This window comes from Chelmon rostratus, chromosome 5 (genome assembly GCF_017976325.1).
Source record: "Chelmon rostratus isolate fCheRos1 chromosome 5, fCheRos1.pri, whole genome shotgun sequence".
NCBI lineage: Eukaryota > Metazoa > Chordata > Actinopteri > Chaetodontiformes > Chaetodontidae > Chelmon > Chelmon rostratus.
The window spans coordinates 28,912,524-28,935,387 of record NC_055662.1 but is presented as its reverse complement, the minus strand read 5'-3'; the positions used below and the strand labels follow the sequence as shown (position 1 = coordinate 28,935,387).

The 22,864-nt window shown below is 46.5% G+C and overlaps 3 protein-coding genes across 4 annotated transcripts; 2 read left to right on the top strand and 1 right to left on the bottom strand.

The window, feature by feature from the left end:
• Positions 1-481: 481 nt before the first annotated feature.
• On the top strand, positions 482-14,360 carry aebp1b (AE binding protein 1b). Of its 2 annotated transcripts, none has more exons than XM_041936583.1 (23): positions 482-642; positions 852-1,321; positions 2,333-2,506; positions 2,594-2,653; positions 3,786-4,136; positions 5,103-5,177; positions 5,731-5,796; positions 6,099-6,182; positions 7,205-7,276; positions 7,377-7,486; positions 7,899-8,038; positions 8,130-8,214; positions 8,294-8,438; positions 8,522-8,610; positions 8,945-9,068; positions 9,389-9,585; positions 9,741-9,917; positions 10,684-10,847; positions 10,928-11,355; positions 11,476-11,615; positions 12,967-13,066; positions 13,194-13,360; positions 13,449-14,360. In XM_041936583.1, exons 2-23 carry the CDS (start codon positions 1,072-1,074, stop codon positions 13,824-13,826), a joined length of 3,576 nt encoding a protein of 1,191 aa, XP_041792517.1. In that variant the 5' UTR covers positions 482-642; positions 852-1,071; the 3' UTR covers positions 13,827-14,360. The 2 variants fall into 2 exon arrangements, with proteins under 2 accessions (XP_041792517.1, XP_041792516.1); XM_041936582.1 differs by having other exon boundaries at positions 847-1,321.
• Positions 14,111-20,721, bottom strand: pold2 (polymerase (DNA directed), delta 2, regulatory subunit). Its single transcript, XM_041936584.1, has 11 exons — positions 18,828-20,721; positions 18,389-18,621; positions 18,175-18,296; positions 17,959-18,082; positions 17,710-17,824; positions 17,402-17,600; positions 17,189-17,269; positions 16,306-16,463; positions 16,073-16,200; positions 15,890-15,991; positions 14,111-14,742 (listed from the first exon to the last, which is right to left on the bottom strand). Exons 2-11 carry the CDS (start codon positions 18,612-18,614, stop codon positions 14,582-14,584), a joined length of 1,416 nt encoding a protein of 471 aa, XP_041792518.1. The 5' UTR covers positions 18,615-18,621; positions 18,828-20,721; the 3' UTR covers positions 14,111-14,581.
• nono (non-POU domain containing, octamer-binding) lies at positions 19,217-20,960 on the top strand. The gene has a single exon (XM_041936586.1). It carries the CDS (start codon positions 19,356-19,358, stop codon positions 20,679-20,681), a length of 1,326 nt encoding a protein of 441 aa, XP_041792520.1. The 5' UTR covers positions 19,217-19,355; the 3' UTR covers positions 20,682-20,960.
• The last annotated feature ends 1,904 nt before the right edge of the window (positions 20,961-22,864 follow it).

Genomic DNA, 22,864 nt, shown 5'->3' with positions numbered 1-22,864 from the left:
AGTTGACAGAGGAGGAGGAGGAGGAGGAGGAGGAGGAGGAGGATGGCAATGAAAACACCAAATCTTAAAAAGGTTATAATTCTGTCATCTGCTCAAACAATCCCCCCCGTCCCGTGTGTGTGTGCTCTTTCGTGGCCCCCTCGTCTGCCGTAACTTTTTCTCCAGAAAGTAGAAAGCAAGCTACGCAACACGCTGAGGAAGGAGCGACAGAGCGCCACGAGACGAGATGGAAAGCAAAGATTCGCTCCCAACCCAAACAAGCCCTGGACTGAAAAAGAATTTCTGTTCTGCTCCTGCCTGCTTTCATTTTCTTTGAATTCCTCCCTCTGATGATTAGTGGTGTTTGGTTTTGTTAACACACGCGAAATCCATATCCTCCCCCTGTGACCTCCTCCTCCTCCTCCTCCTCTTGTTGTGGAATTCAGTGTCCTAGGAGTCACTCCTCTCTCCTGCTGTTCGGTTCTGTGGTGAGTCTGCAGGCGAAAGACTCTCCGCTGAGGAATTCAACAGGAACTGCGCACGAAAGAGGAGCTCTAACCCAGGAGCTGCAAGCCCTGCAGTCTGAGGCCTCACCTGCCCTCCCTCATCCTCCTCCCCCCATCTCCTGTCTGAGTCCTGCACCTGTTCTGACTCGTCAGCCAGGTGAGGGGGATCCTCCAGCCTTACGCTGTTTTTTCAGCTGACCATAGCTGCAGGGCAATTAGGAGCCCAGTCTATTCATTTGACTGGATTGCTGCTTTACTCTGTATCTCTCTCTCTCTCTGTCTCTCTCTCTCCCTCTCTATAACCCACCTCCCTTCCCCTCCCTGCCTGTCCCTACCCCCCTCCCACTCCATCTCCGTCTAGCCCAGCCTGAGCCTGCTTGACACTGTGGCTGTGGGTGCGTGTGGAGCTGCAGAAATTTCCCTGCAGGAGTAACAGTGTGGAGCACGTTACAAGGACGCAGGGGGAAGAGGGGGTGAAAAATAATTCTCCTGGTGGGGAGACAGAGTTGGATTGAGCATTGGACGGCGGACAGAGAAAAGCGAAATCTCCAAACCAAAGGATTGTGCAGTTGGAAGAGCAGCAGGTATGAAAAGCCAGACTGTGGTTGTGTCTGTGGCTCTGCTGGCCCTGTGCTGCCTGCTGATCCCCAGAGGAGGGGAGAGCGCTGGGGGGATAGCTTCCCTCCGGCAGGCCGAGGGGGAGAGGCGGGCAGGGGATCAGCCGCGAGACGAGTCCCTGGATGACCCAGAAAGTGAGCAAGGACTCGCAGCGGACCCACACCCACTGGGAAGCAGCAGCAAGCACAAAAGAGACGCTCAGGAGGCTGCAGGGGCAGGTGAGTGGAGAAACTCCTACTTTTAACCAGAAAATAGAGACGAGACGTCAAAGCCGTCCGGGTCTGAGCTCCAACACGACATGGAAGAGCAAACACAGACACGAACACACAGGGGTTCAGTGTCTGACGGCTCCAGCAGGACTGACAAAGTCCAGGTCCTCACCTGTCAACCTGAAACACCATAGATGGATTTCTCTGGCTCGCACCAGAGAAGAAGACAGAGTCAAGCATCTTGCAGCCAGATTTTTACAACACTGACCTTTTCCCCCTCCTCTTTTTTGCTGTAACCCTGCATGATTAACGCTGACTCCGTGCACAGTCACACTGGCACAAAGGAGACTGGCACTAAACCTCCTGAAACGTAATACACGTCAGTCCAAACCGTCTCTTCCATGAGTCTCTCTGATGGGTTTATGCTTGAGTGGCGAGATGTAACTGAGGTGACTGTGATATATTTATTGAGTGTTTGGATGGATTTAGTGTCATTGAAGCTGAATTGTGGTTAATAGAGCACAACTAATGGAAAGACAGAGACGTGTTTTCCATGAAAGTACCTCAGTGCTTCAGACAACCTCAGAGGGAAATACTGATGGACCTCAAGCAACCACTGAAATCTGGCTGTCTGGATGTTCCCTGGCAGCGCTGCGCTTCGACTGTGCAGGAAAGAAATAATTACATAATTTAAGTTTCACATCGCTCATAAATGCCGCAAACATAAATAAGAGTCAGAATTACATAAGCTGTGAATTCTACCTCAGTATGTCAATATGAGAACGCTTTCATCAGTTAATAATTTGGCATCTGATTGGTATTGGCAGAGTTTGACCTGCTCAGAAATTCGCTTTAGAATAAAAAAAAATAAAGTAATAAAAGCTGAAGAGGGTTTATTTAAATTCAGTTTGATTGGGTTTGGGATAGGGAAAAACGACTGTAATTTATCCATGAATGTTTATTCCATTTGATTAGTTTGATCAAAAGTCGACCACGTGATCTCCTCCGCTGTCTTTCCAGGAGTTTCGGGCAGGGTGAGGAGAGCGCCGGACGAAGGCAAAAAGAAGAAGAAGGACAAGAAGAAGAACAAAGAGCCAAAGGACCCCAACGCCACCAAAAAGCCCAAAACTGACAAGAAGGGAAAGAAGAAGGACAAGCAGACGACGACCACGACGCTCCCACCGACCACAACACGTGAGGCCAGAACGGAGCAGAGAGCCAAGTTTGATGACTCGCTCTTGAATGAATGTTGTTGACCTTGTGTCTGTCTGCTGCCTCTAGCGATCCCGACTGAACCTCCCACTGAACCCGAGCCCTACACAGACTACTACCCCGACGGTGGTGAGTGACACACACCTGGAGACCATACGGAGCTGAGCGGGGAGGGGTTGCTGTCTGTGGAATTGCAGAGTTATTAACATCTTCTATCTCAGGACATATTACTGCTGCACTTGGTTACTTACTGGGTTGGTACGACTCTTCCCACCATAAATATCTAAAAAAAGGCAAAGCATGAGGAATTCAAAGGGGCACTCCCCCCATTTCAAACATCAGAGCCTGTTTACAGGTCGCGGCCACATATGTGTAAAAAGTTTTATAAAGCCTTTTGTGGCTCCAGAGGGAGCTGCACAAAGTCTGATAAATTGCCTCAAGTGATGTCACTTGAGTCAGCGATCAGCTGAAGACTGCGATGAAATGGGGTGTGGAGTTACCAGACCTCCCACTCCTCACCTCTGCTTGAAGCTAGTGGCCCGATCTCCAGCCAAACTGATGCCGGCGGAGTTGCATTGTGGGTAACGTAGGCACATGTTTTCACAAGGAGGAAGAATGAGTGGCAGTAAAAAGGGAATATCTCTGGTTCTGCTGCGTCAATTTAGATCCTTTTTTTAATAAAAGCTGTCCATCGTGTCTCCCACAGTGTTGTAGTACTCTTTTCAGATGGTGTACTTTAATTTAAACCTTAGTATTTTCACTAGAGCCAATGATGCACAAATTATAAGTGGAATTTCCAAATGTATGGCAAACATAACAAAATGCTTTTTTATTAATACTTAAAGGCAGTTCTGAAATTTAGGGTGATAAAAATAAAAAGACCCTTCTCTGCTCTCTCAGAAAAGTCAGACTACCCTCCCCTTTTTCTGACATCCCCGCTCCCCCAATAACTTCCGTACAGTCCAGCAGGAATTTGAAGCTTCGTAAAGGAGGTGACAATTAAAAGCTTTTAAAAACACTATTATTCATAATCTTTCCTGAAAACCTGTCGTTAAAGGCGACTTTGCTCCAACATGCAAAGGAAAAAACACATTTTCAGTCCAGCTTGCTTTGGTCTGCTTCCATTAACAGCCGCTGAGGCAGATTTCTAAGTGTTGCTTGTTTATAGTTTTGCATCTTTCAGTCTGGTCGAAGTATCTAAACCATTAAAATATTTCAGCCCAGACGTCTCGGACTATCTTTCCATCTGTTTCTCCGTCAGACAATGATTACTGGAAGCCGGACGATGACTACTGGGATCCCGAGCCCACATCATCCAGGCCTGAGACTCCGATCACAGATCTTCCATACGACTACTGGAAGCCTGAGGAGGAAAACCCAGCTGCTCCAGTAACAGACGGCTACGATGACTACTGGAAGCCAGAGGAGAAAGAGCCATCCACTCCAACGCCTGACGCCTACGACGACTACTGGAAACCAGATGAGAAGGAACCATTCGCTCCTGTGACTGACAACTATGACAGCTACTGGCAAGAGGTGGACCCGACGCCCCCTGCCCCTGAGGTTGATGGGAAGGCGGGGACAGATGACAGCGATTACTGGGACGCCACATGTACGTCTGACTCATCTCCTCGCTTTATGTTCATTCGGGAAGCATGTGGGGCGACAGTTTATCAACACAAATTACACCAGATGAGACTATAACGATGCCTTTGTTGCTGCAGGGATCGTTGGGATTCATTACAGCTGCAAAGAAAAAGATTTGAGGACAGACAGAACCAGTGTTTGACCAAAACTGGGCTTTGAAACTTGATTTTGATTGAGATATTTTGCAGCTAATCAGCACAGGGAGACCAGCTAATGTGTCAAATCATCACCGTGTGAATGTTGAGGCTGAAAAAACTGAAAGCAGCTTAAAAAAAAACCTTTGAATTAACTTTAGGGTGAGCTAGCTGTGTTAGCTCAGTTCAACTTTCAACTTAAAAACGTTCATTAGATGATTTAAGAGTTTTAAAGTAGACAAAATTAAAAACTCACACTAGTTTCAGGTTTGATTCCTACATGCACCTACATTTTACTGTGTCCCTAACAACCAAACACAGATCAGATCTTTGTATTGATCACTCTGTGATGAGTCACAGCCAACGATTTCTAACTCGTAATTGAAAATATGAATTTACTGCTTTTCAAGTTTCACGTGAACGTTCATCGACGTCCACTGGCTGACATTTAATGCAACATCTGCCTTACAAATAAAGCCGGGCAGCTAAAACCCGGTGCAGACGTCATGCAGAACATTTCTGTCTCCTCCAGCCTCCGTCCACCTGAAGTCAGCAGAGGCTGACCCAGTTTCTCCACAGGCTCAGCTGTAGGAAACAGTGTGTCGTGTGTCTCTGTGACACTCTGGACCGGACTGATATGTTCTCATTACTCTGTGTTTCCAGCATACTGTACAGAGCCGCAACATTTCCACCCATTCACTCACACTCCTGCCTCCTCTGCCGCTTTCTGACACCAGTATAATCCCTCTGTTTGACCCTTCAAACCTTTCATTGTTTGCATTTTTCCACCGGTGCAGTTGAGGTGCCAGATAACCTTCCATTCCCTGACGGTAAAGAGGTCAGCCCTGAAATCGAAGTGGAAACACTGACAGGTAACTGCAGCCGCTCAGAGGCGTCAGAAATCCAACGAACACCCGTCAATCAGTGTCAAGTGTTCAATTCGGCAGTTAACGAGTCAGAAACCTCTCCAGACTTGTGCTGCAGATGAAATGTCCATTCCATCTGTGGCTTTAGGCTGGAAGCAGCGAACTCAAGTCAGAGCAATTCAACACATGGGAATAACATTATAGTGAGTGTGTGAGCTAACCTGCCCTACTTTTCAAACAGGAGTGGGAGGGTTTGCTTGGTTCCACAGAGTCAACAAAAGGTTCCTCGCTTTTGTTGTGGATTAAAAAAAAAACCCCGTCATCAGATCACAACTCTGTTATGATCCCTGTAAATGTAAATTAAAGATTTAACAGCTTAATGACACGGTGGGCGTCGCGGCGGCGTCCAAACAGCGAGCAGTCGCTGTGGCTGAACACATCAGGGCTGTACCAACCTGTAAAACTTTGCAGATTAAACCATGCCGTCTCATAAAAATCTCACTTAATGTCGCGTTTTCTCCGAGCGACTGAACGAGTCATCTGACTTTCTCTTTTACAGAGGAGCCCACAGCCAATCCTCCCTACGAGGGGACGTGGTATGATGATTACGACGAATATGGAATAAGTATGTGCACACATACACACACACACACACACACACACACACAAACACAAATGTTTTATATTAGCTGCACGGGTTAAGCTGCAGCGAGACTCCCTGCCAACAAAGCAAGCAGCAAAGAAAGGGGATAAACAGGTCGACAACTTTCCAGATTTATAACTGATCCATTGTGACCTCTTTACTGTTTATTGTTCCTAATGGCTTGCAAAACCCCAGAAAGACATGGATACACACTGCTGCACACGGGGCTGCTGTATTTATAGGTACTTCTGTTAAATTACCCTTGATTGTCTTACTTTCCACAGGGAGGAAAGAAGACGAGACGGACGAGAAATGGATGGAGAAGGAGAGGGAGAGAGCACAAAGAGAGAGAGAGAGGGAAGAGAGAGGTAAGAAAACCCAGATGTGGATCCTTTTTTTTTTCCCTTGCGTAACACCATTCTGCACAATCACGTCGGACCATATACGATGCTGCATGCAAAGAACACGGCCTGCGACCTAAGTTCAAAAGTACTCACAGATAACAGCTTGAAGGTGTTCACTCCCTCGGATCACATTTCTGTTGTAAGAGAATGCAGATGTGATTTCCCATCATGCTCATGTCAGCAGGCCTTTGGTGCTCGCTTTCACTTGCATAGCAGGGACAAGAGTTCATCCTTCCAAAGCAGAATGGAGATTATCAAAAAATAAAAAGTCTTTTGTGAGCTGGACTGAAGCAGAGAGGTCAACCGAGAGAGGCACATCAAGGGAGAATTAGCAGGCGGAGGATGTTGTAACGTCACATTCAGCTCTTGTTCGCCACGTGTCGGCTGTGTGTAGTGAGGTTAGCTGGTGGTTAAGGCGAGCCGGGACCATGATATATAACACCGTCGGGACTGGTGTCAACGGGGCACTTCCTGTGTGGACGCTTCACTGCTATCTGGGTTTAAAGTGCGAAGCACTTTTAGCCAACTTTGGGCATAAATTCAGAAGTTTCTGAGACTTGAAGCACTGATCCGTGACACTGAGGTGCAAATGCAGATGTGTGTTAATGGGAGCTTACAACATGTTTCACATTCCCACTGTCGAGAAGACTTGTGGCAGCCACACTAGCAGCGAACGACTACAGGACAGCAATGTGCCACACAGTTCAGTGTGTTCGATGATAGACGGGCTCCAGCAGCCTCTCTGGGTCGGGATGATCTGAGTTTGATCAGAGCGCACTTGGACCTGGATGGAAAAACACAACATCTGGGTTGTTTTTTCGCCGCGCTCCAGCCCTCCAGGTCCTCTTGGGGGTTTTTGGCGTATAAAATTTGCAAAATAATGATGAGTTCCTAGATCATTTCTGGGCAGAGAGAAAGAGAGGAAACATTCAGCCAAGACGGCGCAATTTATCTGGCATTAAGACTGTTTTTCTGACCTTTGCCAGAGAGAGCGCAGAAGCTGAAGGAGGCTGAGGAGCGGGCCAGGAGCAGACCACGTGTCTTCAAAGAGCCCAAGAGTAAGTGGACGTCCGCTCAGAGCTGGAAAACATTGCGCAAGCTTTGCAAAACAATTAACTTATCATTTGATGTCCTGTGTCCTGTCTGTGTACGTGGCAGAGTGTCCTCCCCTGGGGATGGAGTCCCATAAGATCGAGCCAGACCAGCTCACAGCCTCCTCTATGTCTCAGTACAGTTTTGCCCCTCAGAGGGCGCGCCTCAACATGCAGGTACACACCAATCAGACCAGGACTGCTGCGGCCTGAAAGCTTACATGCGCTACAGCCATCACTTACATGCTGCCAAGCCTTGAAATAAACACCCACCACACACATGCTGGAAAATACTGTTATTGGCGAGTCTGTCGCTCTCATTAGCTGCTTCGGGAGTTTATGATCAGCAATGTTACGAGTCTAACAATCTTTTTAGCAGCTAAGTGATTAAATCAGCTGATAAATCTAAATGTTTCTGCTGCTTTGAACAGTAAACTCCAAGTTATCATGGCTTCTGAGACGCAGAGTTACACAGCTTGCATGTCAGTGCACGATAAGACGGTATTTGCACACGAGTGAAGTGCGTGAGGTCAAATGTCAGCGAGTCAAAGGACCCAGCAGCGTGTGTTCTGGCCCCTGTGGTTCCCAGGGCTCAGAGGATGAGGACAACATGAGAGGTGGAGCGTGGTGTGCAAACTCAGAGGACAGGATCCACTGGTTTGAGATAGATGCTCGCAGGGAGACGGAGTTCACAGGAGTCATAACACAAGGACGGGACTCCTCGAATGAGTAAGACACAGATGCACAGAAACACACAGACCAGTTTGCTGCTTTTTCCGGTTCCAACTCAACACGTCGCCCGCGTGTCGTCTGGTTTCAGGAGTGACTACGTTACGTCCTACTTCCTGGCTTTCAGCAATGACAGCAGAGAGTGGACCACCATCCACGACGGGTACGCCGACTGGGTGAGTTCAGCCGCCTCCTCAGGCACCACGGGCGATATCTCCCTCCTCTTGCCCTGACTCACTTTTCTCTCTCGCCCAGCTGTTCTTCGGAAACAGCGATAAGGACACTCCGGTGATGAACCAGCTGGCGGAGCCCGTGCTGGCCCGCTACATCCGAATCGTCCCTCAGAGCTGGAACGGCTCTCTGTGTATGAGGCTGGAGGTGCTGGGCTGCCCCGTGCCTGGTGAGCCTCAAACGCATGAACGCACTCACACACACTAAAACGCACGAAAATTAATAAAATGTTTTGTTCATTTCTTCTCACAGACTCAGCCGATGTTCAGTACAGACAAAATGAGGTGACCCCGGTGGATTATTTGGAGTTCAAACATCACAGCTACTCAGAGATGGTCGCAGTGAGTATCGTCACATCCAGCCGGTCTGCGGGACGATTGAATTTTCCCAAACACATGACCTCTCCACACTGACACAACGCTCATCATTCCACACGTTTCACAACCTTTACAAGCACGACTGATCATTTTCGTGCTTTCTCAACAGCAGAGATAAGAGATTTGGCCTGTTGTTAACTTAAAAAGCTGCAGGGATGTTTAGCTGCTGGGACACGTCTGTGAGAAAGAGCCGATGTTCAAAGCATTTAATAGAAACCATCAGCTGTTTCATGAATAACGTGCAAATGCAATGACGTGCAATCCCTCGCACACTGACTCCTTCTTCTCGTGTGTTCAGCTGATGAAGTCGGTGAATGACGAGTGTCCCAACATCACCAGCATCTACAGCCTGGGCCGCAGCTCCAAGGGACTGGACATCGTGGCCATGGTGATCTCTGGCAACCCCACAGAGCACGAAATAGGTGCGTCCCACACGAAGCAAGCAGATGGATCTGTTTTTTTTAAAGTTAAATAGTTTATATTGCAATATATTTAAATACGCACTATGAAAACCAAAGTCAAATCCTAAAAGCGTGTTTTCATTCCAGCTAAATGCAAAACCAGTTTTCTGTTCTGACATTCGGAAAGTCTCATATGCTGATTGGTTGAAATTGAAACCTGCGCTGTTGGCTCTCGATGGCACCAGCGATGATTCCTGTAAATCCTAATAAACACCAGGTGGAAGTCAGCAGATTACGGTTAAGGGACAAATAACTACAGTCTTGTCTGGTTGTCTTCGTAGGTGAGCCTGAGTTTCGCTTCACGGCTGGTCTCCACGGAAACGAGGCACTGGGCCGGGAGATGATCCTGCTTCTTATGCAGTACCTGTGCAAAGAGTACAAAGACAGAAACCCCCGAGCCCAGCGGCTGGTCGAGGGAATACGCATCCACCTGGTGCCCTCGCTCAACCCTGACGGACACGTGGAAGCTTTTGAAGCGGTCAGTCACGATGGTCGTCAAAAATTACGTGTTGCTACTTAACTGGCAAACACAAAAAGAGAAAGATAAACAGGAAGTGCCAGCGAATCGTGCTGGCTTGGTGGTCTGGGGTGACTTGGCAACATGTGAGGCTTAAACCAAATTCTCCCCCACAGGGATCAGAACTGAGTGGATGGACCACGGGACACTTCACTGACGAAGGCTTTGACATCTTCCAGAACTTCCCGGACCTGAACAGCATCCTGTGGGATGCTGAAGATAAGGGCATGGTTCCCAAACTCACCCCCAATCACCACGTACCCATACCGGATAACTTAGAGGCCAACAGCTCGGTGAGGAGGGGGGTACCGTTGTGTCTTTCAACAGGCTAAACACTAATGATTAAGACAGAAGGACTCCACTTAAAGAGGCGACCTGAAAAACTTTAGTCCTGATTGATTTGACGAACAGCACACGCAGATTAATACTACAGTTCCCAGAATTCTGAGGGCAGCAGTCCAAACTACTGTTATTACTACTGCTGCTATAAACTACTACTGCATTATTGAAGAAATCAGGCAATAATTGGCCTTTTTCCATCTCTGTGACTGCTGCTTCGTCTTCCATTACTCCCTGCAACAGCTGAACCGCTGCCAAAAAAAAATGACGTAAACAACCCTTGTTTTGTTTTTGTAGAGGCATTTTTGATGAAGGCAGTAAATGCAAAGTACACAGAGAAACTGCTTTTGCTGTGAATACTTCATAATAAAAATGAACTCACGTTTCGTCACTTAAGTTTTTAATGTGAAGCTGCAGCAACAGGAAATGTTCAGTTTGCATTAGCAGCAACTTATTGGCCACAGGTTCAATCACTGCTGTGCTACCTCGCTCTGCAATAAATAGTGATTTAATGGACTTATTAAAATGAAAATCTTCAAGAGTATCAATTATATTTCCAAGTACACTTCTTGCAGTTTTCCCTTAAAAGCTCCTAAAAGTGTTTTAGTATGAAATGGATGTAAAAGACCTCTGTACTAAAACGGTGGTTGAGGATATACTGTTGACACAGGTTTTCTCTCCACTGTTTGTGTGATCCTGATCTTCCTGTTTTTGTTCCAGATTGCCGTGGAAACCAGGGCCATAATCACCTGGATGAAAAGCCATCCATTTGTGTTGGGCGCAAACTTCCAGGGCGGAGAGACAATTGTGGCCTATCCTTATGACAGCTTACGTCTCAACAAGCCTGCCGAGAGCCAGAAACCCCACAGCCGCAAGAAGAGACAGTATGATCATCCTTTCTCCTGCAAAACTCTCAGCGAACCGCTCACACTTACAATCATGTTAAATAAATCACTTCTTGCAGGTATGAAGAAGAAGGTTATGATGTGACCGAGTGGGGACGGGGCTACCATGAGGAGCCAGAGGAAGACTGGAGAGGAAGGGGATATGCAGAGCCAGAGGAGGAGTGGAGGGGCCAAGGCTACGACCACGGTTACGACCACGGTTATGACCACGGTCACGACCACGGTCACGACCACGGCTACAACCAAGGTTATGGCCACAGAGAGGAGGAAGAGGATGACAGAGGAAGAAGCGCCGGCTACCAGTACTCTGAGCCCGAGGACGAGCCTCGGGTGATTGCAGACGAGTCCCTCTTCAGGTGGCTGGCTGTCTCCTACGCCTCCACACACCTGACCATGACACACAACTACCACGGCTCCTGCCACGGAGACGCTCCCACAGGGGGGCACGGCCTCGTCAACCGGGCCAAGTGGAAGCCGATCACAGGAAGTGAGTAGAAGCTACAGATTTGCTTGATATTTTAACTTTTTGCATGTATTTATAACACACCCTGGTGGACAATGTATGCAGTGCAGGCTCTGAGGTTGCTGTGTGCTCACCCCCCTCTAGGTATGAATGATTTCAGCTACCTGCACACCAACTGCTTCGAGTTATCCATATTCCTGGGCTGTGATAAGTTCCCTCATCAGAGTGAGTTGGCCCATGAGTGGGAGAAGAACAAAGAAGCAATGTTCATCTTCATGGAGCAGGTCAGTCACACACACACACACACACACACACACACACGGACCATGTGACACACAGAGTAGTACAACACCACGCTCAACACAGTTAAGAAATGTGACAATTTAACAACAATTAAAAGCACTAGCGTGGCTAGTTTGAGCAACACTTCCTATATATAACTGTAGTAACATTTGGCCACTGTGAGAGGACCAACCTGTGATCCTGACTTTCCATCTGGCGCCATCATCAGCTCAAAATGTTACTTTGGTTTATGACCAAATACCTGCAAAACAAATGACATTCCCATCAGCCTCAGCTGTACTCTGCGCTAGCATTAGCATGTTAGCTAATGTGCTAAACTAAGGGGGTGAACATGGCAAACATTCCACCTGCATTCTACCGACTCTAGTCTTGCGTGAGGTATCCTGACAGGTTGTACTCTGAGGGAAAAGGAGCTCAAAGCAAAGACAAACGGACTACCGGCTCCTAACTGAGCCAGACCAACACACACACGGCACAGGAGAGGAAACAACTGGCACGGGTGGTTAAAACTGCACAGGGCATCGTGGGCTGCCCCCTCCCTGACCTAGACTCTATATATGAAGGCCGGGTCAGGAAGAGGGCGAGATCCATCGCCACGGACCCCAGCCACCCGGGCCACAGACTGTTTGTACCGCTTCCATCAGGAAAGCGGTACAGGAACATCCGCACCACCACTAACAGACTGAGGGACAGCTTCTTCCCCAGAGCTGTTAGAGCTATCACCCCCAGCAGCCCCCCACTGCAGTGAGACTGTGAGAACTGTGAACCACTGCACACCGCACTTTACACCTACACCTCCACCTCCACCTTCTGTGTACTTAACTTTTAGGTCCACACATTCACTTAACTAAATTATATACATTTTAGTATATTGGCACATGTCATTTTCATTGGCATATTTTATTGTCCACTGGTATATTTTATTCTGTCGGTACATTTCACTGTGTATATTTTTATTCTGCTTGTATATTTTATTCTGTTGCACATTTCACTTCCATATTTTATTGTTTATTGTTTAGTATATTTTATTGCCTTAGTATATTTTCATTCTGCTATATTTTTAATTGCTTTATGAATATTTTTATTGCATGTTGGTTTATTTTATTTTATTGTAGTTATCTTAATTTTATTCTTTCAAATCTTCTTATCTTTCTTACTATCTGTTCCTAACATGGGGGTTGCAATGAAAATTTCGTTGACATGCTCAATGACAATAAAGACTCTTGAATCTTGAATCTAATTCTCCCGTTTTGAACAATAGTCCAGTTCAGGGTTTCATCAAAATTTATTTCACATCAAATTTTGTGCCCCGCCCTTAAACTGTCTGTCTAGGTGCATCGTGGCATCAGGGGCATTGTGAAGGACCAGCAGGGGAACGCCATTCCAAACGCCACTGTGTCTGTGGAGGGAATAAACCATGATGTCACTACAGGTCCGCTGAAACACTTCCTTTCCTCCCCTCCTTGAGTCCCATTACATGTTTTAAATCCAGAGTTTTGAAACACAATATAACCCTCTGAGCCTGAAACAAAACATCTGCCTACTCTGTGCCATTGTAGCACCGACAGGAGACTACTGGCGGCTGCTTAACCCGGGGGAGTACCGCGTGACGGCTCGAGCTGAGGGCTTCTCCCCTATGACCAAGCTCTGCGTGGTGGGTTACCAGTCAGGAGCCACCGCCTGCAGCTTCAACCTGGCCAAGTCCAACTGGGACCGCATTAAACAGGTAAGGCCCCCGCCATCCTGAACGCACCACACTCACAATGCTTGTCACTCCAGCACCTAATAAAGTGTCTTCCTTCATTTCTCTGCAGATCATGGCCCTCCATGGCAACAAGCCAATTCGACTCAGCTACAGCAACACCAGATCGCAGTACCCGGCAGTTGTTAACGGCAACAGGCGTATAGTTGATAACAACACTGGGCATTCGCGAATCAGCGCTGAAAGGCAGAGGAGGCTCAGGATAGCTCGCATCCGTCGCCTGCGGCAACTGAGATTAATGAGGTTAAGATCGACGACGACGACGACAACGACGTTACCTCCGACAACAACCACGATTCCCACAACGCCAGAGACCACCACATCCTGGTATGACTCGTGGCTCATAGGGGAGGGACAGTCCTCGACGCCCGGCGGTTTCACAGACTCCATCCTGGATTATAACTACGAGTACAAGATTGATGACTATTAAACCAAACACACACGATTCAGTAAACACGCGGCCGTCCTCTCCTACTTGTGGTTCTCATTGCCATGTTTTACTTTGAGCAGGTTGATAAAGAATCAAGAATCCTGTCTTTGTACGCAAGCAATGGCAATGTACAGAACGTTAACTATATTAATTGTATAAAGATAATGTATGTATCACTTAAGAAAATGCCTCTTCAGAGAAACTGACTGTTAATCATAACTCAGAGTGACCATCACGTTGCATTTTTCAGACTTATTCAGTTTTAATGACACTGTTTGCTTCATGAGAGATGTTTATTGTGGATCCACAAACACCAAAGTCATGGCTTTTCTTTTTCACTTCACCAGAGTTTAATTATTTACAGTCTTCATCCAGCAGAAATATTTTTTACAGTGTGAAAAGTCACTAAAGGTTTAAAAAGCATTTGTTCAAAGTTGGTAACAGAGAGTCAGGGGAGGCAAAGATTTTTTCTGTCATGTTTCCTCAGACGCAGTTTGGGTAGAAGAGTTATTTTTCAAATAAACGCTTTTTAATACACAACACTTGTCTTCTCTTTTTATGGCACCTTTGCTAACACTGATCTCTGGTTAACAGCAATTAACTGACCTTGATGATACTGGACAGCATCAGTGTCACAAGCGCTGTGAGTCTTGGCCCAGTGTTGATGTGAGTCAGAGGTCAGGAGGCATTAGCCTGACCTCTATGCATCAACAGTGTCTGAAAAGTGTCATCATGTTGTGTGCAGACATGGACCCTCAGTGACTGATGTTCATCTCGCTTTCGTCATCGTCGTCAGCGGAGAAGGCCGAGAAGCTGACGGGCTCACATTCAAGAGTACGTAAATTGACCAGGCAGGCCGTTTGGGTGCTGCTGAACTCTGGAACAGTAACCAAGAGGACCTCCTGGCCATCAGGACCTGGCCGGAAGAGAAGAAGAAGAGGTATTTTGCCAAATTAGTAAGAAGGAAAAGAAAAATAATGTACCGTATTTTCAGGACTATAAGGCGCACCTAAAAGCCTTTCATTTTCTCAAAAACCGACAGTGCGCCTTATGATCCGATGCACCTTTTATATGGATCAATATTGGTTAATTATTATCTATCGTAGTCAGGGGGCGTGGCCGAAGTAACAGCAGTAAAAGTGTAAAGGGCGTTCCACTCGCTGCGTGCAGTCAGCTGTCAACCTGAATAATAAAATGACTGTTTCACTGAACAATGAAAAAATATGAATATGTGCTAAATAATAGCCAATTAAAATATTAATCAAACGTGGTTAATGTGATTTCTGCTCCTGAACCTCAGCGCACAGCGTCTGCACATCAGCGCTGTGCGCCGTCACCTGCATCTTTACGCAGGTTAAACTGTGTTATCTTCGAGCGCGCGCGGTGTTTGTTTCAAACGAACAAACTAAAATAAAATACATTTTAAATAAATGCTCATTAATTATTTTCAGGAGCCGCATCAAAGGGATGAAAGAGCCGCGGGTTGCCGACCCCTGATCTAGTGGATGCATAACGCAACCCCAGACACCACAGGACGGTACTTCCTGTCTATGCGCCTCATAATGCGGTGCGCCCTATATATGAAAAAAGTTTTAAAATAGGCCGTTCATTGAAGGTGCGCCTTATAGTGCGGAAAATACGGTAAATATTCTGTCCATCCATAAATAACTTAAGTCCCTACAAAGAAAAAATCCGTATTTGCATTTGCTCAGCGCTCCATCAAGACATCATCACTTTCATACTAATGACGACAACAGAAAGATGCTGAGGGAATCACCAGTTTGGAGGCATTTTAAGATTGCTGATGATGTAAAACAGTGCAGAGTGGGTGCTCCATCATACTACCATGGATTTGGCAAATCATTTGAAAAGTCGAAGTTCTCTGAATTTTCTCGACTTAGCTACCGTTAGATCGAATAAAATATGACGACAGACATTCAAAGCCACATCCGAAAACCTCGACAGGAGCTTCAAATGTAGAAGAAAATAACATTTGGCAAAATAAAGCTATAGTACGAGTTTCTTGCGTGCACATGCACACATCACACACATCACACACTGACCTTTGACGAGCTTGGACTCAAAGGTCGGGGCGTTGCCACTGAAGTACACATGGGGACACTCTCCCAAGATGAACGGGTCTTTTTGGTAAAATGGGTAACAACCTGACAAAAAGTGCAGAAACAGGTGTGAATAATCTGAACAGAAGGTTTCTGAGTTATTCTCTATCAGCTTGTCTGACTAACCGAGGGTATCAGGCGCCGTAGGGGCCAGGTGTCTGAGTCGTAGCGTTTCCTCCAGTATTTCCAGGTGGCTGCTCATGCTGCTGTATCTCTGAATGTCACTGACGTTCTGGCCTGATGTGCCCAGGAACCTTTATGGAAACACACACACAAACAAACACACTGTAACATCTCCACACTTCATTCAAGGCTAAATGCAAAGTGGATGCTAAGTGAGTGTGTATGGTATTTCTTACTTCACTCCATCAATGTTGGCTAGGTATGGATTGGGGGCCAGCTGTAGCGTGGGGTACACTGAGGACAACGGAAACATACAGCGGTGGAGAGGCTGCTGTGGCAGGGTGTAGTTGGTGGGGTCGTACTGGCCCGGCATCACATCCACTGGAAGTGAGGCCTGGGAAGCAGTGACACAGCGACACTCACATCTTTATTATCATTTTCTGAATTCATAACGTCTCATCTTTGGTCACAGACATTAGTTTTTTCTCCTGCTTATGATCTAGAAACTTTCTTTGCAATCAAGGTCATTTTGGGGCTGCTGCATCTTTTTATTATCAGTTATTCAGTCATCATTTTTCAATTTCATCAATAAATCATTTAGTCTATAAAATGTCCCTAAATGGGTTTGTTTGAAATCCCAAAAATTCTTAAAGTTACACTGATAAAACAGAGAAAAACAGGAAACACTCACATGTGAGAACCAGCAATTTGGCATTTTTACTTGATAAATAATTTAAATAATTTATGAATTGTTGTCAGTTATTTTTTTCTTTTCATTGACTAATCAATTGATCCACTGTTTCAGTACTAACTGATTTTATGTCACGCTGGATATGAGCAGCAGATAATTACTGTGACAGATGAGGGTGATATGGATATAATAACTCCATATGTATTTCAATATTGATATATCACACTTTAGTAAGTTCTCAAGAAAATCAATTAAGAAACTGTATCTGGATCAAATAATCACACAGGAAAAATACAACGAGAGACAGTGAAGAAACAGCCACCACAGGCCACAACTTAACAAAATCTCTGATGGTATACGAGTGTATATCAACTCACAGTACACAGTATATTGTAAACATGTGTGTATTACAGGGAAGGCAGACTCACCACCAGCTGAAGCAGCAGCTCATCCAGCAGACGAATGGCCTCCACGCTGCCAGCCTGAGTCTTCTTGGTGAGGTATTTGGGCTTGACACAGAAAAGGCGAAACAGGTATTTCAGTGTTTTTAAGTTCATGTTTGCTTCTTTTCCAAACAGACAGAAAGTAATAAGTGATATATGGAAATAGAAATGTGTTCAGGTTTGATCAGTTCCAGCTACCTTTGAAGATGCGTCCTTGTCCTGGGTGCTTTGGCTCAGGAGGTTTCCAGCCAGTAGGACCCTGGAAATTGTTGCTGCCCCACTCTGCTCCCCCTGGTCACCGAGCTGACCAGTTACCATGTCAACCAGCAACTGTAGCCCCAGCATGCTGTCAGCATGACTACTGCCAAGACCAAGTCCTGAGGCCAGGAGCACAAACCTGGATGACGACATGGCATTATAAGATATTACCCCAGAAGGCTGGGATTTAAGCTGTGTATGTGTGTGTGTGTGTGTGTGTGTGTGTGTGTGTGTGTGTGTGTGTTTACTTGTCAGAGCTGAGTGCAGGTCTTGGTGTCTGCAAAGGAAGATCAGCCATGCAAAAGTCCTCAACTGTGAACTTCCCATCATTCCTCTCGGCCCCATAGATTGCAATAACACTACCTGAGTGAGAAGAGACGCCGTGACATACAAGAGACATGATCACAGCTGCATCAGAGTGACGTAACACTGTGATCCTTCAGTGATCTGATACTGAGATCCTTCAGAATGTCATTGACTTCACATAAAGTCCCGACCTGTGACACACTTGTCTCTGTCAATTTTGCCCTCCAGTTTGATCCTCTGCAGCTCGTCCTCCAGAATCAGCTCGTCTGTGTCGCTGATGTATTTGGCTCGTGCAGGCTGGGGCAGCAGGTTGTGCTGAGGGACAGCATAAACAAGAGACGTGTTACAGGACACCTGCCAGCAGCCCATTTCATTTTCTCTCAGATGAATTTAGCACGAGTGCAAACCTCATCGCTGATCTCTCTCAGAATAGATGGCTGCAAATCCATACGCTTAAACAAGGTTCCCACAATGCAACACTGCTCCCCTGTCTGAAGATCACACAGCTTCCTGATGAGCACATCTGATCCTGGCAGAGACAGAAAAAAGATTAGAAAACACATGGAAACATAATTCAGATGCTCCAGAGTCCCAGAAGAAGGGACAGTGTGCTCAGCTTACCCCACTTCTGCTGGGCTCTCTCTGACAGCAAGGGCCTCATCTCCATGAGTCGTGCTGCGTAAATATGAGCATACTGCCTGTTGAAGCTCCTCTCCCCGACTCTGTAGCGCTCGGAGCACGAACTGTAGGCCTGCGACATCCTCTCAAACACCGGGCCCTGGTCCTCGGAGGCAGGGCGGCAGAGCAGAGAAGAGCCCTGCTTCTGGGCACTCAGGTCGGAGAACATGACTGTCCTGAAGCAGAGGAGAGTTTAGTAGAAATGAATCTAGTTTGTTGCATATACACTGGATGACCTCCGTGGACGTTTACAAAGTCGTTTTAACAAGCAACAGTTTTAGCGTAACTTCGCGTTAATGACAGCTAGTAGTCCTGCCTGGGCACTTACAAACATGCCAACTTTTTGAGAATATCGCTAATATAACAGATGTAGCGACCTTACCGTTGAAGAGGTAAAGGTCGAGCTTCAGCTGTTACGCTTCTTAAATCCGGTATCAACTTATGTTTTCAGGTATCGCTGATTTTATTTCTTGACAGAGAGCAAGAGAGCAAGAGAGACGATTCCCGCGAAATCACCCGCTCAACAACACAATTTTTTCAAGGCTAACGCGTATTCTCGCGAGAAACTGAGAACAGCGCGAGTAAAACAAATATTAGAGTAACACACAAAAAAACAACGTAACAAGAAAATAACCTACACCATCTTTAAGATACGCGTATGGGAATGACGACCATACAATACAAGATTTTATAAAAGCCGAGACCGGTCAGATGTTTTATTTTTCTATCACCGTCGCACAGAGGTGACGTCACAGATATACACAAGTCGCACGGAATGAGGTCACAATAGCGTTGCGGCAGCACGCAGCCTCGCCATTTTCGTAGCTCTTTGTGCGCCACTGTCTGCACAGCTTTCGTCTCTTTATCGGACGATTCGTTAATCGGACGGTTTTAATTCTGTTGCAACAAAATGCAAGGAAACAGAGGCCCCCAGCAGAACCATGGCCCCAACCGCCCTGGAGACCAGAAGAAACCCGGAGGAACAAACACGAACGGCCAGCAGCCTGAACCCAGCGAACAGACCAATCCGAATGAGGCCTTAACCCTGGACCTGCAGAGCTTCAGGAAGCCCGGGGAGAAAACCTTCACCCAGCGCAGCAGGCTGTTCGTAGGAAACCTGCCAACCGGAGTTACAGAGGAGGACCTCGAAAAGCTGTTCGCCAAGTACGGTAAAGCCAGCGAGATCTTCATCAACAAGGAAAGAGGCTTCGGCTTCATCCGCCTGGAGACCAGGATCATAGCAGAGATCGCCAGAGCCGAGCTGGATGATACTCCGTTCAGAGGCAGGCCCATACGGGTGAGGTTTGCAACACACGGTGCTGCTTTAACTGTGAAAAATTTGCCAGAGTTTGTGTCCAATGAGCTGCTGGAGGAGGCCTTCGCCGTCTTTGGTCAGATAGAGAGAGCTGTGGTCATAGTGGATGACCGAGGGAGGCCCACAGGGAAGGGAATAGTGGAGTACACATCAAAGCCAGCAGCGAGAAAGGCTTTGGATAAGTGTGGTGATGGTGCCTATCTTCTCACAGCTTTTCCTCGACCCATTACAGTGGAACCTATGGAACAGTTTGATGAAGAGGAGGGTCTGTCAGAAAAGCTTATAAACAAAAACCAGCAGTATCACAAAGAGCGCGAGCAGCCGCCACGATTTGCCCAGCCGGGTTCCTTCGAGTACGAGTACGCCATGCGCTGGAAGGCCCTGATGGAGATGGAGAAGCAGCAGTACGAAATGGTGGACCGCAACATGAAGGAGGCCCAGGAGAAGCTGGAGGCTGAGATGGAGGCGGCCAGACACGAGCATCAGGTGATGCTGATGAGGCAGGACCTGCTGAGGCGGCAGGAGGAGCTGCGGAGGATGGAGGAGCTCCACAGTCAGGAGGTGCAAAAGAGGAAACAGGCTGAGCTCCGGCAGGAGGAGGAACGCCGGAGGAGAGAGGAGGAGATGAGGATGCGCAACGAGGAGATGATGAAGAGGCAGCAGGAGGGCTTCAGAGGCAACTTCTCTGAAAACAGAGAGCAAGACATGAGGATGCATATGGGCAGTCACGGGATGCCCATGAACAGAAACTCGCTGGGTGGTAATTCTGGTTCTGCCGGTACGTCCGGCATGGCTGCTGAGAATGCTCCAATGATGCCGGGGTCAGGAAACAACAACATGCCCGGGGGAGGCCAGGGTGGCTTCCCCAGAGGCCTGCCCGGGCCTGGAGACTATGGACCTAACAAGCAACGCAGATTTTGAATCATGTCTATTTTTCCCCTTTTCATACTCACTGTATTTTAAAGTCCAGGTAGTGAGTGTTACTTTTTAAACTCTGACAACAGTTGCATGTTTTATTTTGTTTTTTACTTTTTATTTGTACTTTTTTGGGTTATATTTTAGTACTAAAGTGTCATAACTCTCCAGATGAGCCATGTGTTGTCATTTATTTTTCACCTTAATGTATTTTTCATAGGGATAGAAAATGTTTTTGTCCTGGATATGTTGACTTTTCTGGAATAAATTCAAGATTCCCTAAGATTTCTGTTTGAAATTTAAGGTTTCTCAGCATCTCTCAGAGCAGCCAAATGTGTCACCATCTCCACACGTTCAAATCTAAAAATCTACATGATGTTACAGAAACAGGGCGTGCCTCAATCTGGTTCACTGTAATCTGCTGTCAGTATTGATTTATTGAAAACTGTGGCACTGATGAATCAATGACCTGAAACACATAATGCATCAACGCCGTCTCCAGTGAGTCATGACAAGAAGGAGCAGCTCAAACTGGAACAGATGCAGCTAGTAGAGATAAGTGATCATTCTGAATAGAGGAAGATAACGATAGGTGTGGTGACAGAATTAAGGTCACGCTGTTGTTAATACTGTCGCTACAATCTGATGTGAATACCTACATTACGTTTTCTATTTGAGTTTTGATTTTATTAGGTTAGGCTGTGTTTACCCTGCTGTGATGCATTTGTGGGGGTCAGTTGATGTCACCGCCAGTCGGCCAGCTTTGATCTCAGTAGGTCTCATGTCATGTTATAACATTTCATAGCAGGGAAAGCACAGGTGTCATTGATAATCATAATGGCACAGGTACATTTATGTGTGCTGCTGTTGTGGCTTGCTGAGACGCAACAGAGCAATAATTAATATAAATTATACCTGCACTTTCACTGCCATGGCAACATGAGGTGCACTGTTTCTTATTAACTGACTTCCTGGGTAGGCACTACCCACCCAGCTGGACGTCTTGTGACTCATTCAGCATCCAGACAGAGATGGTAAATGAAGAATGACGCACAGTCCAGACAGTCTGAAGTGACACTGAGGGCTGTGGCTCCTGCACGCCTCATCAGGGGGGTCTGTTTTAAATCAACAGGAAGTGATAGGAAGCAGGTTCATTTTTTGTCTTGTTTAAGAAACAGGTGGAACCAGGCTTGCCATCAGAAAATCACAGGTGGTGCAGAAATAAGCTGGACTTCATGTTCAGCTCGGTGACTAAATTTGCTGAGAGTTTAAAGGTCAGAGTTCGTCGATCTCAGCAGCAGAAAGCAAGTATTAAAAGTTTTTTAAATGCTGTTTCAGCTTGGTGCTGATTTCAGCACTGTTTCCTCCTGTATCGGCCGTGTGTAGCGTCGATCACGCTCAGCTGTTTGAGTTTCATGAAGAAATCTGTCATAGATGAAACCCAAACAGAAACGCCATGCAGAGACAGTCCGGTTCGCAAACAAGGGCCGTGTCGATGGAAGTGACTGAAACTGATCACGCTTGCGTAATAGCCAAACAGCTGCAGCACACGTGTGCCAGACTGCTGCAGAGAAAAGAGGTTATACGATCATAATCAGTGTTGTTGTGGATCAGAAGGTTGATTTCCTGTCACTTTGATTGAACAGTTGCTCAGAACAAACCAAACATCTATACAAAAAAAGAATAAAATCAGGGAAGTGATGGTGGTAAATGAGAGGATTGAACCAAGTAGCAAAACATCCAGCTGTTAGAGGATTTGTCAGCCTTCCTGATAAAACAGAGAATCTGTTGGCTCTTGCAGAAATTTGAAGATCCTCCTATCTCCATCACGCCAAGGTTTTATTACCCTCTGAGACCGTTTTCAGCTGATAGCCAAGACCTTTCTGAGGAAACTACGCCTCACCTGTATCGGAGTCCAAAAAGCCGAGATAATCAGTTTGTTCCACCGTCCAGCCAGCACAATACACACTCCATAAATTATATGTGATAAGGGCTGGATCATAAAGAGGGGACGAGTGTGTAATCTGGAGGTCAGATCGGCAAGGTCAGAGAAAAGTGATCAGATACTTCCAAACACTCTGTACCCTGGAGGCCAGGCGGCAGGAGATTTTCTGCAGCTTTCCCTGTGTAAGATCTTTCTCTTTATACTGATCATGAAACAGACCTTTGGGCCTGCACCCTAAAATTAA

What these genes read in the sequence shown, in the direction of transcription:
- pold2 (XM_041936584.1), bottom strand. Translation starts at nt 18,614, where the DNA reads ATGTTCTCCGACCTGAGTGCCCAGAAGCAGGGCTCTTCTCTGCTCTGC. An exon ending in CAGAGACAAGTGTGTCACAG is followed by an intron (nt 17,825 to 17,958) that starts GTCGGGACTTTA and finishes CTTCTCACTCAG; the next exon opens with GTAGTGTTATTGCAATCTAT. An exon ending in ACAAGGACGCATCTTCAAAG is followed by an intron (nt 17,270 to 17,401) that starts GTAGCTGGAACT and finishes TTCTGTGTCAAG; the next exon opens with CCCAAATACCTCACCAAGAA.
- nono (XM_041936586.1), top strand. Translation starts at nt 19,356, where the DNA reads ATGCAAGGAAACAGAGGCCCCCAGCAGAACCATGGCCCCAACCGCCCT.
- aebp1b (XM_041936583.1), top strand. Translation starts at nt 1,072, where the DNA reads ATGAAAAGCCAGACTGTGGTTGTGTCTGTGGCTCTGCTGGCCCTGTGC. An exon ending in CGATTACTGGGACGCCACAT is followed by an intron (nt 4,137 to 5,102) that starts GTACGTCTGACT and finishes CCACCGGTGCAG; the next exon opens with TTGAGGTGCCAGATAACCTT. An exon ending in TTACGACGAATATGGAATAA is followed by an intron (nt 5,797 to 6,098) that starts GTATGTGCACAC and finishes TACTTTCCACAG; the next exon opens with GGAGGAAAGAAGACGAGACG.